The sequence below is a fragment of the Sorex araneus genome, chromosome 1, assembly GCF_027595985.1.
Source record: "Sorex araneus isolate mSorAra2 chromosome 1, mSorAra2.pri, whole genome shotgun sequence".
NCBI lineage: Eukaryota > Metazoa > Chordata > Mammalia > Eulipotyphla > Soricidae > Sorex > Sorex araneus.
Genome location: NC_073302.1, coordinates 14,936,311 through 14,953,496, shown reverse-complemented (window position 1 = coordinate 14,953,496; position 17,186 = coordinate 14,936,311). Strand labels below are relative to the sequence as shown.

General features: G+C 41.7%; 1 protein-coding gene across 1 annotated transcript in view; it reads right to left on the bottom strand.

The window, feature by feature from the left end:
• The window catches only part of BRINP1 (BMP/retinoic acid inducible neural specific 1), a 224,790-nt gene that overhangs the window by 27,079 nt on the left and 180,525 nt on the right, over positions 1-17,186 (bottom strand). Inside the window, exons 6-7 of the mRNA XM_055145020.1 lie at positions 12,262-12,498; positions 6,521-6,743 (exon numbers count right to left, since the gene is read on the bottom strand). Of these exons, the coding sequence (XP_055000995.1) occupies positions 6,521-6,743; positions 12,262-12,498 (460 nt within the window). The remainder of the gene's footprint in view (positions 1-6,520; positions 6,744-12,261; positions 12,499-17,186) is intronic.

Genomic DNA, 17,186 nt, shown 5'->3' with positions numbered 1-17,186 from the left:
CTTTCTGTTACCTGTCTGCCCAGGTGACCTAAAAAAACTAATTAGCTTGCTGCCTCATCAATTCCCTTATCTATCACACAAGTCTGATGGCATCAACTGAAGAGGGGCAGTGTGAAGATTAGATGAAAAAGTATCATCAGCAGCACTCAAACTTCATTGATTTTAGTACGGTCTAAGCAATATGTAAGTAAAGTATTGGCACCTGGTTAAAACAAGAAGAAGAAAGACATCAACCATATGTTGAATTTTTTAGGATGCCAGATAGTGTTCTAACCACCAGTGCACATGAAAGCACTTAATTCTCAAGATAATCTTAGGAGGTAGGTATGATTTAGAGATGAGGATACTGAGGTTTAAAGATGGTACTGATTGTCCCAGAATTAAGATTCAAGTAGCTGACAAAGCTAAGATTTAAACAGGGAAACTGACTCCAGAATCTCTATACTAAACCCTAATTTCTTACAAATTATTGATCAATAAGTGGTTGTTGGGCAAAAAGCAATAGTACAGCGAGTAGGGCATTTGCCTCGCACATGACCAACTTGGGTTTGATGCCCAGCATCCTACATGGTCCTCCAAGCCCACCAAAAGTAATCCCTGAGTGCAGAGCCAGGAGTTAAGTCCTGAGCATTGCTGAGTGTGACCTAAAAACAAACAAAAAACCAAACAAACAAGCAAAAAACTGAAGTGGTAGCCATATCATATTATTATTATTGTTATTACACTGTCGTTGCACTGTTGTTGCACTGTGGTTGCACTGTCGTCCCGCTGTTCATCAATTTGCTCGAGCGAGCACCAGTAGTGTCTCCATCGTGAGACTTGTTGTTACTGTTTTTGGCATATCGAATACACCACAGGTAGCTTGCCAGGCTCTGCCGTGCAGGTGAGATACTCTCAGTAGCTTGCCCGGCTCTCTGAGAGGAACTGAACCGGGGTTGGCTGCGTGCAAGGCAAATGCCCTACCTGCTGTGCTACTGCTCCAGTCCATAAAATATTACTATTGTTAAAAATGTATCAAGTTTAAGGGTCAAAAACATTAACTTCATTCCTTTTATTAATCATGATTTTTTGTTTTAGGATCATACCTGGTGGTCTCAAGGGTTGCCCCTGATAGTTGGGGGGGAGGGGATCATGTGGTCCTAGAGATTGAACATGGGGCTTCCATGTGCTCTCCCCTTTTGAGTAATCTCTTCAGTTTACAATGATTGTTCTCAACTTGGGGAGGTTTCTAACCACCTATGATTTATGCATTTCTGTTTTTTTGTTATTGATTTTATAGTGTTGGGGACTGAACCTAGGGCCTCAAACATGCATTAGTTGCCTTAGCAAGGAGCTAAATCCCAGCCCTTAAGCTCTGATGCTTTCTTAAAGGTCCATTATATGAATCTCCTTATTTTTATTATTAATATTATTCACTTTCTATAAAGAATAGTCACCTCTACCTTCAACCACATTCATTGCGTCTAGTGGTACCCAATCTCCAAAGATAATTCTTTCTGTTTCCTGGTGACCCCTAGTTTCTGGTCTTCTCATTCTAGAGTCTGGATTGGTCAATAGAATATGGTAATAGTGATGCCCTTAAAATTCCAAGACTAGATTCTAAGACTTTTGCAAGCTTCCGTTTGGTCTCAGGATGCTCCACTGAGACATGAAGCCCAGACAGCATGGAGAGGGCATGTCCGTTGCTCTGGCTGGTAACCCCAGCCAAACTCTCAGCATCAACTGCCAGGGCTGGGAAGAAGCCTCCATCAACATTGAGTCCAGGGAGATCCCCAGGCAGTTTGAGCCACAGCCAAGTGCGAGACCTCCAGGTGTGCCCTGTCAACCGACAGAACTATGAGAGATGAAAAAAAGAGTAGCTTTGAGCAACTAAGTTTTGGAATCAACTCTTTGGAATCAGCAGATGACAGATTCTGCCTTGCATCCCAATCAGAAGGACCCAGCCTGCCTGAGACCAAGCTCCCGTGGTGTATATTTGACTTTGTACTGAAGGTAACAAATACCTCTTAGAAGAAAAAAAAACATTGCCATTTACTGACCTTGGTGCATTATTAAGTGCTCTGTGGCTCAGTTTATTTTCTTTTTTAAAAAAGAATATGGTATAGGGGCTGGAGCAATAGCACATTGGGAAGGGTGTTTGCCTTGCACGCGGCCAACCCGGGTTCAATTCCCAGAATTTCATATGGTCCCCTAGCACCACCAGGAGTAATTCTTGAGTGCAAATCAAGGAGTAACTCCTGTACACTGCTGGGTATGACCCCCCAAAAAGAATAGGGTTTAATGAGCTTTATTTATTTATTTAGGCTTTTTGGGGGGGTCACACCCAGAGATGCTCAGGGGTTACTTCTGGCTCTGCACTCAGGAATCACTCCTGGCAGTGCTCGGGGAACCATACGGGATGCTGGGGATCGAACCTGGGTCGGCTGTGTGCAAGGCAAATGCCCAACGTTCTGTACTATGGCTCTGGCCCCAACTGTGACTCAGTTTCCTCCTCCATCAATAGAATAGAAATGATAAGGACAGTAAGAAAAGTTCTTAGTCCATAAGATTGCAGTGGAGAGGAGACTAGTAAATTTATTTTAGAGTCTTAGAGCTGTGCTTATCCTTTAGAATTCATGTTAATTCAACTTTCTCTACCCCCCCTTCCTCTCTCTCTCTCTCGCTCTCTCTCTCTCTCTCTCTCTCTCTCTCTCTCTCTCTCTCTCTCTGTCTCCCCACCCCACACACCCTTATTTCTCTGTCTCTTAACCGAGCCAGGCACTTCTCTATGCCTTTTAATTTTAAGATCTTAATCCTCATACTTAACCTGAAGGCCAGTGTTTATAATCTCCTGCTGCAAATGAAGTGCAGGAACTTACATAAAGCCTTATAGCCAGTAAGTGGTAGAATGAGGATTGGCCCCTGGTTATGTCTACCTGAGGCCCCACACTCGTTTCTATTCTTTGCCTCTTCAATACCACCTCGACTGGACTGCCCCTTTGTGCACACACATCAAAATCCCTGGTTTCCAGTGGTCATGAGAGCGTCTACTTGGAGGATTCATGATTCACAGGGCCTAGCATACAGGAAAATCAGAGCCCCCAAATCAACTCATTTGCAAATTCCAGCTCTCTCTGCTTAGGCGTCCTAAGGTCCACAGTGTTAGCACCTCTGTCTGGTACTTTCAGGGAGTCATCTTGCTTAGGGTGCAAGAAAAACTCATTAAGCATCAGATTCAGATATCAAAAAAACAGCCCAGAGCCAGGCCAAGGAGCTCAGGTCTCCTGAGTAGCTTCAGAGAAATTTAAATGGTGTCCAGTTCCCGGGTCCCTCACTCTCGGTACCCAGCATTCAATACTCATTAAATGAGTGTAACTGAGAGACCTGTCGCAGTGGAATTTGAGGCATCCTCCTGACCTGAATGGAGAAGGGATATAATGAGGACGACAAGTTTTCTTTTCTTGTCCTCTCAAGAAGAGAGAAGGCAATACCGTGTGCCTATTTTTTCTTTGAGGTCCAAAGGGTGACAAAGCATTAATTGTTGCTTACAGCAGGCAGCTATACAGGAAAAGTTCCTAGATGTGGACATGTGTGTTCAGAAGAGTGAAGCAACTTGCCCCAGGTCACACAGCTCCCTGATGAGAGGACATAATCCCCAATTGTCTCTGACTTTGATGCTCTTCCCATCACAGATTTGACCGACCTCCTTCCTGAGTTCTCCTAAGCTTGTCCTTGGATAAGGCACAACTGTGGTGCTTCACGCACTGTGCTTTTTCCCCCCTCATCTTTAATAAATATATTGGACATTTTTCTCACTTTTAATAAATATATTCATCTAGTGTCTGGGTTTTTGGACCCCATTCTGTGGCAAAATTGGCAGATTTTGGTATATATAGAAAAATTGGTGTATCTGTGCAAGTTCTGGTGATGCTTATTTTTATTTTACTATTATTTTATTTTTATTTTTTCAATTGAGTCACCATGAGATACATAGTTACAAAGCTGTTCATGATCAGGTCTCAGTCATACAATGACCCAACACCCATCCCTTCACCAGTGTCCATTTTCTACCACCAATGACCTCAGCTTCCCTTCCACCATTCTCCCCACACTACCTCTATGACTTTATGGCAGGTACTTTCCTTTCTCTCTCTCCCCTCCCTGTCCCTCTCCTTTTCTTCTTCTCTCTTCTCCCCTCCTCTCCTCTGCTCTCCTCTCTCTCCTTCTGAGCACTATGGTCTGCAACACAGATACTGTGTTATCATGCCTGTTCCTTTACTGACTTTCAGCACGCAGTTCCTATTCAGAGTGAACATTTCCAACTCTCTTTGTCCTAATGGTCAGTCTACAGTTGGAGACAATTGGGATAGAGTCTGGTAATGTTTAAGTGCTGCCCTTGTCCCCAATGACTAACACAAACAGTCTTAGGGACCGTCCACTTCTTTACCTAAGACTGGATCAAAAGTTACTTGTTGTTATTTAGACTGAATTATATCTAGTCCATCATCTCTAAGTAGCCTGGCTAAGTTCTTCATCCTCAGCACTTCAAAATGTCACTCTATTTCCATATCTGGATTTCATTACTACTACTACTACTACTACTACTACTACCTACTACTACTATTCCTATTATTATTATTATTGTTGTTGTTGTTGTTATTATTATTTTGGTTTTAGGGTCACATCTGGTAAGGTCAGGGTTTACTCCAGGCTCTGTACTCATGGATCACTCCTGGCTGACTCGAGAGACCACACTGAGTTGCAGAAATCAAAAGTAGGTTGGCCATTTGCAAGCAAGGGCCTACCTGCCATACTATCTTTCTGGTCCCATGTCTTTTAAGAGACTACTTTAACAAGAGGTCACTGAGGTGAATCATAATGCAACGTGACTAGTGTTCTTACAAGAAAAAGCAATCAGCACATAGGTGTAATCAGCGGCAAGGCCAGATACTTAGCAGTGAGAAAACAGCCAACTACAAAGATGAAGCCATCTTTGTAAATAAACACACCTTACCAGGATCAACAATCTCAAACTTCCAGTTTCCACAACTGAAAGGCACAAAGTAAATTTCTCTTGTGACACACTTTCTCTGGTAGTCCTGGTAAACTGGTACATGAGGGGAAGGCCTTCACCTGCAAGACTCTAGGAAGGAGTGATTCCTTAAATTGCTCTCAATAGATACTTCTTTGAGTTTGCTTAATTCTATTCCAGACCCTGACTCCAAAACTCTCAAAAATAGAAAAGTTAGTTGATGATTTATTTAAGTCATTGCATTCATCATTATACTGGAGCTGCTAACTTCTCCTATGCCAAATAATACATTTTTGGGCAAGGGGGCATAGCCAGCAGTACCCCAGGGGTTACTACTGACTCTGCACTTAGGGATCTCTCCTGGTGGAGCTCAGGGGACCATAAGAGGTGCCAAATCAAACTCCACTGAGTGTGCGAGACAAGTGCCTTACCCACTGTACTATCTCTAGCCCTTTGCCAATTAATCTTAAAATTAAATAGATGGTGGCTAGAGTGATAGTACAGTGGATACAGTGCTTGGATACTTGGTTTGATCCCTGGCATCCTATATGAGAGCCACCAGGAGTAATTCCTAAGTGCAGAGCCAGTAGAAACCCCCAAGTATCACCAAGTGTGGCCCCCAAACAAACAAATTAAATAGACAAGGAGTCAGAGAATAGTATACCAGCTAGGACACATGCCAGGCATATATCCAACCTGGGTCTCCTGAGCATAGATGCATGTGGTCCTTGAAGCCTCTGGCTCAAAATGAGTGGACTTTTTTTATGTTTGTTTGTTTGTTTGTTTGTTTGTTTGTTTTCTGACTATTCAGGGCCTAACTAGCATTGCATCCTTTGGGCTTTGAGTTGAACCGAAGGACAGGTTAGCTGAGAATTGTCAATGGGGCCCCGGATCTTCTGATCACTGCTTGGGAATCCTTCCCCGAATTAAATAGATAAGACATTTTAAACAACTTTAAAAAAATAAGCATTGCCACCAGGGTGACTGATAGCTCTAAGAATCAGACAGGACACAGAGGCTGAAAGTCACTGTATATTCAGGGATCAAGGAGAAATCCAGGATGATGCCAGTAAGAAAAAGTCACACCCAAATAAATAAATAAATAAATAAATAAATAAAATTAAAAATAAAAAAGTCAGAGACAATTGTGTCAGGACCCAAACCAGTGCAGGTCTAGATCAGAGGTCCTCAAATTTATATAGCCTCCCATCCCCCTTTACAAATAAATAAATAAATAAATAAATGTTCTGTGCCCCCTGAAAATCTACCTTAAGTAAACAGAAAGGAAGTACCCTACCCCAACTGTACCCGAGATTCCTGCTGCTCTCCCCAACACTTCAGCACCTCTGGGGTAGGGACAATATTTCCCACTTTGAGAAACTCAAGTCTGAGTTTGATTCTCAGTGTTCCCCCCACCCCCCTAACCCCCGAGATGCATGATCCGAACCACATTTTCCTCTGCTTCTAGTGAGTTCAAGCAGGCCCTAGGTTTGCAAGTACAGCACTTACCTCTCTCTGGGCAGCTGGTGGTTGGGATTATGGCGACAGCGGACACTGAGTCCAAAAAGCTTCCTGGCAGTGCGCTGGATCTTCTGCCTTTGGGCCTCGGTGGCACTCTGCAGGAGTTTGTAGCGGTTCTGCAGGTCCCAGTCATTGCCCCAGTGCTGATGGATGCTCCCGATGGTGAGGAAGTGGTTGCTGGGGAGACGCTTCATAAAGGATTTAAACTCATCTAGCGAGAGAAAGGCCAAAAGAGAAGGGCTGAGTATGATCTAGTCCCTAGCGGAGGTTGTCGGCATGACTTAGTCTTGCTCTCAATCAAACAGGCTTGTAGACAGAAGAAGCTCCTTCAAGGGCAGAAACACATCACTAGACTGCTCTGCTCCTAGCAGGCAGTGTGATGGTCCTGATGGCTTACAGGAGGTTTCTTTTACTTCGATAATGCTGGACTGAACCTGCATCCTGCATCCTAGTTGAAACTGGGACTTCCTTAACTTGTGTGATTGGAATATCAACTTTATAAAGATACACGCAAGTCACTTGCATTTACTTGGCATTTTCTTACAATCTATTAAACAGTTTTTTTTTTAAATTCAATTCTACAGCAAAAATTGCTTTCAGGACTTCCAGTCAAAAGGTAGAATAAAAGTAAAGCTGTCCCTTTTGGAAAACAGTATGGATGTTTCTCAAAAAATTAGAAATTACGCTCCATTTGACCCAGCTATACCACTTCTGGGAATATGTCCTGGAGATGCAAAAAAAGTATAGTAAAAGTGACATTTGTACCTATATGTTCATTGCAGCACTGTTGACAATAGGCAGAATCTGGAAAAAGCCCGAATACTCAAGAACAAGATGACTGGTTAAAGAAACTTTGGTACATCTACACAATGGAATACTATGCAGCTGTTAGAAAAAATGAAGTCATGAAATTTGCATATAGGTGGATTAACATGGAAAGTATCATGTTAAGTGAAATGAGTCAGAAAGAGAGGGGCAGACATAGGAAAATTGCACTCATTTGTGGAGTATAAAGTAATAGAATGGGAGACTAACACCCAAGAATTGTAGAGATAAGTACCAGGAGGATTACTCCACACCTTGGAAGTTAGTCTCACATGCTGGGGAAAAAGCAGCTCAGATAGAGAAGGGACAACCAAGCAAAGGGTGCTAGGTGGGCCCTCTAGGGATGGGAGATGCGAGCTGAAAATAGACTATATACTGAACATGATGCCTACTTAATACCTCTATAGCAAACCACAACACCCAAAAGGAGTGAGAGAGCAAAAGGGAATGCCCTGCCACAGAGGCAGGGTGAGGTGGAGGGGACAGGGTGGGGGTGGCAGGAGGGATGCTGGGACCATTGGTGATGGAAAATGGGCGCTGGTGGAGGGATGGGCACTCGATCATTGTATTAATAAAACACAAGCATGAAAGTTTGTAAGTCTATAACTTTATCTCACCATGATTCACTAATAAAAATTTTTTAAAAAGTAAAGGTGTCAAAATACATATGATGGAAATAATATTAATAATGTTAGTCACATGCTGTTGCCTGATAAGTGATTACTAGCCAGGTTTGATTCCTTTGTGTAATGCTCTTATTTTGAAATATAGGAGAGTATCAAGTGAGAAAGAGGCATTAAAGGCATATTAGCACCAACAGAAACCTTTCTCTTTGATGCAGTCTTCAGGCTAAAGAGAGAACTGAAATAAATCCAGCCCCCACTGTGTGACCAAATAGTGTTTGAAGTTGTGTAGTTATATGTAACATGCCCTTGTACATCTGGTCATACTTAGGGAAATTCCAGCTTAAGAGATGGGGATAAACTCTAGATGATGTCTCATTTTTTGTTTTCATCTCTGCTTTGCTTCTGGGTTGCGATATCAGTATGTGCCTTTCAATAACTTAAAGAAAACTTAGAAATGGCCTACATGCATTTTTTGTTCGACATGTAAGGAAACTAAAGTCCAAAGTGGAAAAACTGTGTTTTGAAAGTGGTCTAGTCAGACAGTCCATGACTGGACAAGAGCCACGATAATAAAAGTCAGTTATTTCTTGCCTCATGTCTTACCCACTATCATATTGCCCCTCAACTTTCGAAAGTTCAAAGAATTAAGGAGTTAATACTATTTTTTTTCAGGAAAATACTAACTTAAGATTCAAAATGCAAAAGTCTAATACTTGCCATTTCTATTATAAAATCTATAAGGAATAATATTCTGAGCAAATGAAGCCTTTGTTTTAAAAATGCTGCTTGGGACGGGAGTAATAGTACAGTGGGGTAGAGTATTTGCCTGACTGCAGAGCCAGGAGTAACAAACAAACAAAAAATGTTGGATACAGGGCTAAGAATATGACTTAGTGGTAAAAATGCATGCACGAGACCTGAGTGCACACAAGCATCACAAACAATTATCATGCCCTATACCTGACTTTATGACAGTTTAGGAGATAGGCACCTTTAGTAGCCTCCTGTTCATAAAAACGAGGATGCAGAGAAGTTAAATAACTTGCCAAGGTCACAATAACACATAAATCATAGAATCGGATCTCCCTGCTGGATTCATATCCTAGGGTCTTACTTAGCACAGTGCATTCACTCTTGACACTTAAAAAGAAAATCAGTGCATTGGGAGAGAAAAATAAGCATCAAGGGTGCTAAAACTAGAGTCTTGAGAAGTCAGCATCTCATTATAGGTAGTCAGCTGTCTGACTTGCGTTCAAATTGCACCTTGACTACAGAACAGCTGTGTTCTCCGAACACCTCAGCTTTTCCCATCTGTCAAACAGGTACAATAGCACCCAATCCAAATATGGAAAAAGTGATATAGACCTGTCTGCCTCAATATCCCTGATATGTAAAATGTTGTGTGGATGACAAGGTGAAACTGAAAAGACAATACAGATGGCACAGGATGATTGATTTAGAAATGTGGCTGAGCCCTATAATCTTCCAACAGGGAAGACATATAGTTCTTTTTTGGAGGGCTCTCTTGGCCTCAAAGGAGATAGCAGTTCTTTCAATAAACCTGAATTTGGGTCAGATAAGAAGATATAATTTAAAGGTTAAAGTGATTTAACTTTCTTACTAAAAGTAGATACCCACTTGAGTGTGCTAACTAGGTCCTATCTGATTCCCAACCTTTAGGAGTCATCAAGCAATCCATGACTTTTTTCTTTGACCAGCCAATAGTTCCTCCAAATTACCAGGTTGCTAGTCATTACAGTTATGAGCTAAAGGTGTGAAAAAAGCAACACATGCAAAGACACAAGTTGCTTTTACATGTCTGGGTAGATGAATCTGTCTGAAGGGGTAAAATCATTTTCAAATGCCGAAGCACAGAAATGTGTAGAGGAACTGGGTATGCTGGGAGGGAGAAAGTGTGACTCTTAAGTCATTTACTTCCATGTCCTATTCAGCTTAATCTGCAGCTTCTCACCTCCCAAGGCCAGGCCATTCAAAGCAGTTTCTCTTCCCTGGGAACTAGGAATACACGTGAAAGATCCTACTGCTTATGTGCAGAGTCTCCTTTCCGCTCTGTTTTTTAGCAATCTGTAGAATATCTCTGCAAAAGCATTGTATCAAATGCTTTTTTTGTTAGCAGCCTCATACCCTAATACTAATGTATTATACATTATAATGTATAATACCATTCTGAATCTCTCTCTTTTATGAATTCCTGGGAATTTAAATGGACTAATGGGTGCAGGTTCAGAGACATCTACAGTTTTATTCAAGCTGCATGACCCTGGGAAGGCGGAACAGAGATGCATCCGGTGCTCTCAGAACGAGGCTGGAACTTTGAGTTCATGGAAACTGATGGTTTGCAAACAATGCTCAATAGAGCCTGGCTTTCATCTGTGGCTGGTACACAGTGGATCCAAGGTATGATTTCATTTGATCAAAGGGTCCCTCAACTGAAGAACTAAATGCATTCAAATATTAAAAACAAGCATGTCCTTTCATTTATCTGATGAGGGAACTGAGGCCTGGGGGATAGGGTAGAATTAAGTAATGAAAGCTTCTCCAAGCACTAGATTTGCGATGGAGGACTCCATTACTACTGACTATCATTTATTATCTGAAACTCTGGAGATGACCATTGGTCTTGGCACCGTCCCTCCTCTATAATATAAAAATATCACTACTTTCACAGAACTGTGGTAACAGGTTTAAAGAATATAAAGTTCTCTTAAGAAATTGTAATGCTGTGTGTCTATTCATTTATATAACATATCCGAGCTCATTTTATTGCTAAGGAGTCACTTGGCGTTTCTATTTTCTTTGATTTTTTGCTTTTGGGGTCACACCCAGTGATACTCAGGGATTCCTCCTGGCTCTGCTCTCAGGAATTACTCCTGGCTGTGCTTAGAGAACCATATGAGATGCCGGGGATTGAACCTGGGTCAGCCTTATGCAAGGCAAATGCCCTACTTACTGTGCTATTACTCCAGCCCCATTTGGCATCTCTTTTTGGAAGGCTTACAGTTTATCAATTTTTAAATAATTCCTCCTAAACTGAGGGCGCAGTCTTCTTTCCAAACCTTCCAGGACACTGTAGCTCAGAAAATGAAACCCACATAATCAGTGGTCTACTGAACATCCCTAAAAGAAGTTCCTGGATCTGAGTGCAATACCCGTCAACCCTCCAGCACTTTTAGCCAGTTCAATACTAAGTCCTGTTATGTCCTTCTAAATATCTCGGCCTCAAGCCTGAGTGATAGTACAGCAGGTAAGGTTCTTGCTTTGCACATGGTTGACCCAAGTTCAATCCCTGGCATCCTGCATGATCCTCAAGCCCACCAAGAGTGATCCCTGAGTGCAGAGTGTGCACCCCACCCCCACCCCACTGCAATCTCAGCATATCTGCCCATTTTCCAGTTTTACTACCCTTTTATCATGCTCCTCAAACACATCAGTCACCTGTCTCCTATGCACCTCATGAGGGTTTCCCATTAGCGCACCTGCATTCCCTCTCTGATCTCTGTGCTGCAGATGCAAACTGACTGATCCTCATGCCGATGAACTTCTCCCAACATTTCTGACTGCATTAACTTCTCCTGTACATCACTTGCCTCCAGATCTTCATTATTTTTACATGCATGCAACTTAAAGGTCACAATTCTTTAAATGGTTATATAGTTATATATCTGGCCTACTCGTGAGCTCATAGTTGCATGAAGGTAGAGATTCAACTCTGCCCCGATGCACTTTTATGACTTTGTGACCATTTCTCCCCATTGAAATTCATAATCTTTTACTCGCAGAAATCAGGAAATGGCTTAATTAATTGAAAGGTGGCGTTTAACTTTGATAGTCTGTAAATTATTTGATATGTAAAGCTATATAAATCTATATCCATGTCTAGCAATTAATGTGTGTGTGCATGTGTGCGCATATGCACGTCGATTTGTAACACACACAAACTCTTGAATAGTGCCACTACTGTTGAGTCTACTCTCCAGATGCTTCATATATAGGATGTGGCATTGCTCTCTGCTCAGGGCGCGGCAGAGACAATAGATCATAAAACCACAACTTGATTGTGCTATTCATAATGCATTCAGCGGAGATTTATTGAAGGCTTAATTTATGATCGCTACTAGACCTGCCTTTGGGCTCTCTTAAGTGAAAGAGTTGGGGTCACAGAATATTCCATCACAGCTCTTCATTTCAGTCAGACAGTTTCCCTTTCTGGAATTGGCTGAGTGCCAGTTGTGCAGTAATACGAGGTGAGCTTCCTACCTGAATTCTCCAGGTCTTTATAAGCTTCGGCCCAGGACTTGGCCATGTTGGCTAGAGTGTATTCCATGATCTGGATGTCGGTGATGGGGCAGTTGCATTGAGGGAACTCCTCCGCACACTGACATCTACATTGGCTGTTCTGGCACACATACTCCCCCTCCCCATTGCACATGATGTAGCTCAAGGCTGACTGGACAAACTTCTCTTGCAGATACTGAGGGAAGATGATCTGAAGGCCTGTTTGAGGGAGGGAAAGAAGGGGAAAATAGAAAGGTTAAAAAAAAAAGTGTTTCATTAACAGTTGAAAAAGGTGATGCATAGGATTCTGAAGCTGCTAGTTTTTTTTTAAATGCCCCTGTGTATCATAACCACAATATTTCTGAGCTTGCTTATATCCAGACAGGGTCCAATTGACAAAGCTTCCAATTACACTGCTTCTACTTAAACTTCTTAGGGCATGAACTGGGCATCTCTGAAATACTTACCGTATTCTGCTATATTATGACTAAAGCAGAATCAGAACCGGCGTATGTACCTTTTGTAATTGGAGAGGAAAAACCTATTATTGAAAACATATAATTATCATTTGATTTTCCTTACTCTCTTCATTACTTCCCTCCTCCGTTCTTCAAATATTTATAAACTCTATTTATGAAGCACAAGTCCTGAGCTATAAAGATTTGATCCTTGCCCTTGAAGAGTTTACAATATACTCAGTAGGGATAGATAGAGACACACATCATCTTAACACAGCTTTATAAACCTGTAGCACAGAGATGACCATCGGAAGTAACTGGACAGCAGAAAACTGCAAATCACACTGCTTGGAAAGCAGGGGAAGCTTTATAGAGGAGATAGTATTTGGACTGGTTGAAAGTGGGTAAGAGATCATATATAAATTTAAGAGCAGACAGCAATGGAAAACAAATTATCAAATGCTTTCTTTTCAGCAGGTCGACTTTAGGGGGGAGAAACTCCAAATCAATAATAGTGAGTTTTTTGTTGAAATATTGAATGTAATCAAAGTAAAGTGAAAGTAAAGTAAAATTTACCAGTTACACATGTGGGGTGGGGGGCTGGGGAGGTTAGGGGGGGAAGGGGAGATATACTGTGATTCTTGGTGGTGGAATATGTGCACTGGTGAAGGGATGAGTGTTCGAGCATTGTTAACTGAGACTTAAACCTGAAAGCTTTGTAACTTTCCACATGGTGATTCAATAAAAGAATAAATTTTAAAAAATTAAAGAGCAGAAAACACATTCCAAATAGAACACCAGGAACAAAATGTGTTTGGGAGTTGTTGAAAATTGAAATAATATTAAATATTAACAGGAGGTGGGTGCAGTGCTATATATAATTTGGGATGGGGAGGAGTGAGGAAATACCTTAGTATAAATGGCTATTTTACCTACTAGGAGACTTTGACTTTTTCCTGTGGACATAGGGGGATATTTTGGTATCTCAAGGGTAAAGATGATATAAGTAGAGTGATATAATTTAAATGGTTCATTTTATCATTAAATAATTCAGTGGAGAATTACATCAGAGAGAATTACTGTTCTCTCCTTTCTGCCCTGAAAATTAAAGAAATCAAGGCCCACCAAAGGAAACTGATTAGCTCATGGTTGTTGACTGAACACCTTGACCACATCTCATGATATTTTCTCTAAACTTTATCTGTCAAAGTCTTAATTCAGTGCTGGAGAAATATGTATTTGGGCATTAGCAATACTCTTACATCCTTGAAATTTCAGCATAACAGGTGATTGCCTGTGATGCCCAGAGAGAACAACTTCTGAGCTTAATAAATTCACTAAAATACTTTCTACTGGAACTTTTCCCTCTATCTCATTTACAACAGCCGACAGTTTTAGTCTCTACACAAAAGGTTGATGATTTTAACTACTCACTGTGTAAAATATAACTGCATTCTTATTCAGATACTCTTTTTTGTTTCTTTACTCATGTTCCAAGGACATACTACAATCTTTACTCATCAAGAAGCTGCTGAATAAGCTAAGTAGTTTCTTCACTCTACTTCACAGTGATGTTTGACTTTTTTGGGGGGCACAGGGGATTGAGCCACACCTGGATAAACTCAGGTATGACTCCCGGAGGTGTTCAGGGGACCATATATTGTAGTGGTGAGGATTAAAATTGAGTCAGCTGCATGCAAGACATGCCTCACCCCCTGTATTCTGCCTTATCCCCAGAGATTTTTTGTTTCCATGTGTCCTGTTCAAATTAGATTATCCCATTCATCCAAACCTGTCCTCATATGGCAGCTAAAAAATAATTTTCAGATAAGTGTGATGAAAAAAGGCGTGCCTCCTGTATGCTTTATGAAATAAAACTGTAATATATTGGCTAAGCTGGGCATTTCCAGAATAGGGTCTTCCATGCAAAACTTAAGACATATCAAGCAACTTCTTCCTTCCTTCCCTCCTTCTTCCCTCCTTCTTCCTTCCTTTCTTCCTTCCTTCCTTCCTTCCTTCCTTCCTTCCTTCCTTCCTTCCTTCCTTCCTTCCTTCCTTCCTTCCTTCCTTCCTTCCTTCCTTCCTTCCTTCCTTCCTCTCTCCCCCCTCCCTCCCTTCCTTCCTTCTGTTCCTGCGTCACACCCCACTGTTTATTATTCATAAAGGGATACTCCCACTAGTGCTCAGAGGGTCACTTGGTGCTGGAGATGAACCAGATGGACCACATATAAGCATGTGCTCCAGTCCTTTGAGCTACATTCCAAGTATCAGCCTTCCATATCTCCTAAGGCTCCACTTTGTCTTCTGATAACTGGAGATATTTTTAGTACACAGGATCCTTGAGAGGACAAAGTAAATTCTTCAAATTGTTAAAAACAGTTCTCAGCACACAGCAAGCCAACAACAGATATTATCCCTTTCTATTTTCCTTCTTGGGCCCCCAAACAGAGCTCAGCCATGTGATTCGATGTTAGGGCCCAAGGAAGCAAGATCCTTCTGAGCCTGTGGGTTCCAAGAGCCACCAGCACCACACTCAGCAGTGATCCACAAGGTATGTGGTGCTGGGAAAGGAATCAGGGATTCCCACATGCAGAACACCCACCCTTGACACTTTCTTGTTAATATCACTTCCTTATTTTTAATAATGATGGTGTTGATTGGGCCACTTCCCTGCAGTTTTGAAATTTCAACAAAAAGGTTGACGAGCCATGAAGGAACAACAGCTTTAAGCATTTAATCAAAAGAGAAAAATTATATAGTGTTCGGATATTTCGAAAGCTTTCCAGGAAGCAAGGTTTAGCGACTGCTCCTGTTTTCTGCACTCACACTGGTGGGAAGCATTTTCAGAATGGTGACTCCTGCGTCAGCATGAAGGAACGGCTGTTTCTTTCACATACAGGCAGACAGAGCTGCAAGACTGTGTATCCTCTGCAAGGCTGGATGAGTTCCACACAGATGTGCAAAAGGGAGAGTTTGCATGACTGCTTGGAAGGGCTACCATACAGGCTGTAATACAAATATCAAAAGGCAGAACTAATCCGGGAGACAAGTTTGTTCTAAACCAAGGCCACAATTCTTTCCCAGTATGCATTATTGAGTCATTTTATCTGTCTCACCATTTTCGCTTCCAAAGCAAAATTTATTTTTAGCTGATCCCAATCCCCTATAGACATCCAAGTCTATGGATTGGGGTTAAGTTTCTGTTGCTTAAAGGATCTCTATAGACTATATTCTCAGTCCTATTTTTCTTGCTTGCTCATCATTTTCTTTCTCCCTTTTGTAGGGGATAAAATATTCTATTCTTGGTCCCAGCCCAAGAGGAATTTGGGGAAAGCATTTTTAGAAAACTGCGTCAAGTCAGTCCTCTGTTTGGCAAGGATACAAAAGGCAGTATTACCTACCCCATTTATTGCAAGTGAAAACAGATGAAGTTTGGGGTTGGGGTTTTCTGCGAGCAGCTGAAACACAAAACTGACTGCTCTTTAAAAATGGAAACTCAGAGCTGTCTCTGAGGCAGAATCTCCTGGGCAATTTTTGAAAGAGAATAATGAAGACATAGCAATTAAAAAGCACTTTTCTGCAAAATGTCATTACTGTTTAAAGTTACATAACCATTTCTACGGCAGCGGAGGTTCACATAGCAGTCACAGTCACTCTTTTCCTGATGACCTGTCTGCAACAAAGAGGCCCATTGCTGACCTCCTACATTGGCGCCCGAATCCCGCTGGCTTCAATGGGTATCATAAATAATTTGGAGGGGGACTTGGCCTGTGCAACCACTGCTTGAAAGATATACAGCTGCCGGCTGGGGTGGAATATTCTGTCTCCACAGTTCCCAAAGACACACACACACACACACACACACACACACACACAGAGTGAGAGAGAGCAAGCAAGTGAGCGAGAGACAGCGGGAGCAAGAGAGAGAGCAAAAGTGAGAGAGTTCAAATACGAGAGAAATAGAAAGATGACGGGTATTGCCAAGCATATAAATCTTGCCTCACAGAACCCAGGAAAGGCAGGAGTTGAGAGTTTCATTTGAACACTAAGTTGCCCACACAGAGCATATGGACTACCCCCCACCCCAAATGTATTTCACTTAAAAGACAATCATGTTATACTTTAAAAACGGAATGTTTCACTGCTCCGCAGAGTGAGTGGGCAGTGTAGATGTGGGGAAACCCACGTCATCTCTTTTCACAATTCTGACCCAATTTTCCATCTTCCTTCCTACCTCCCCTTTCAATGTATCCACCTCACAATGACTTCTGGATCTTGACTGTCTCTGTGGGTGAGATATTATTTCTTCTTCTGTCACCCGGTCAGCTATTGCTCTCTGCTTGCTTCCTTCCTTTTATGATCACTTAATCTCTTCTTTACCTCTTTTCAGAACATATTGGGTTTCATAACAACATGCTCTCTTTTGCAGTTACTCTACCGTGTCACCTT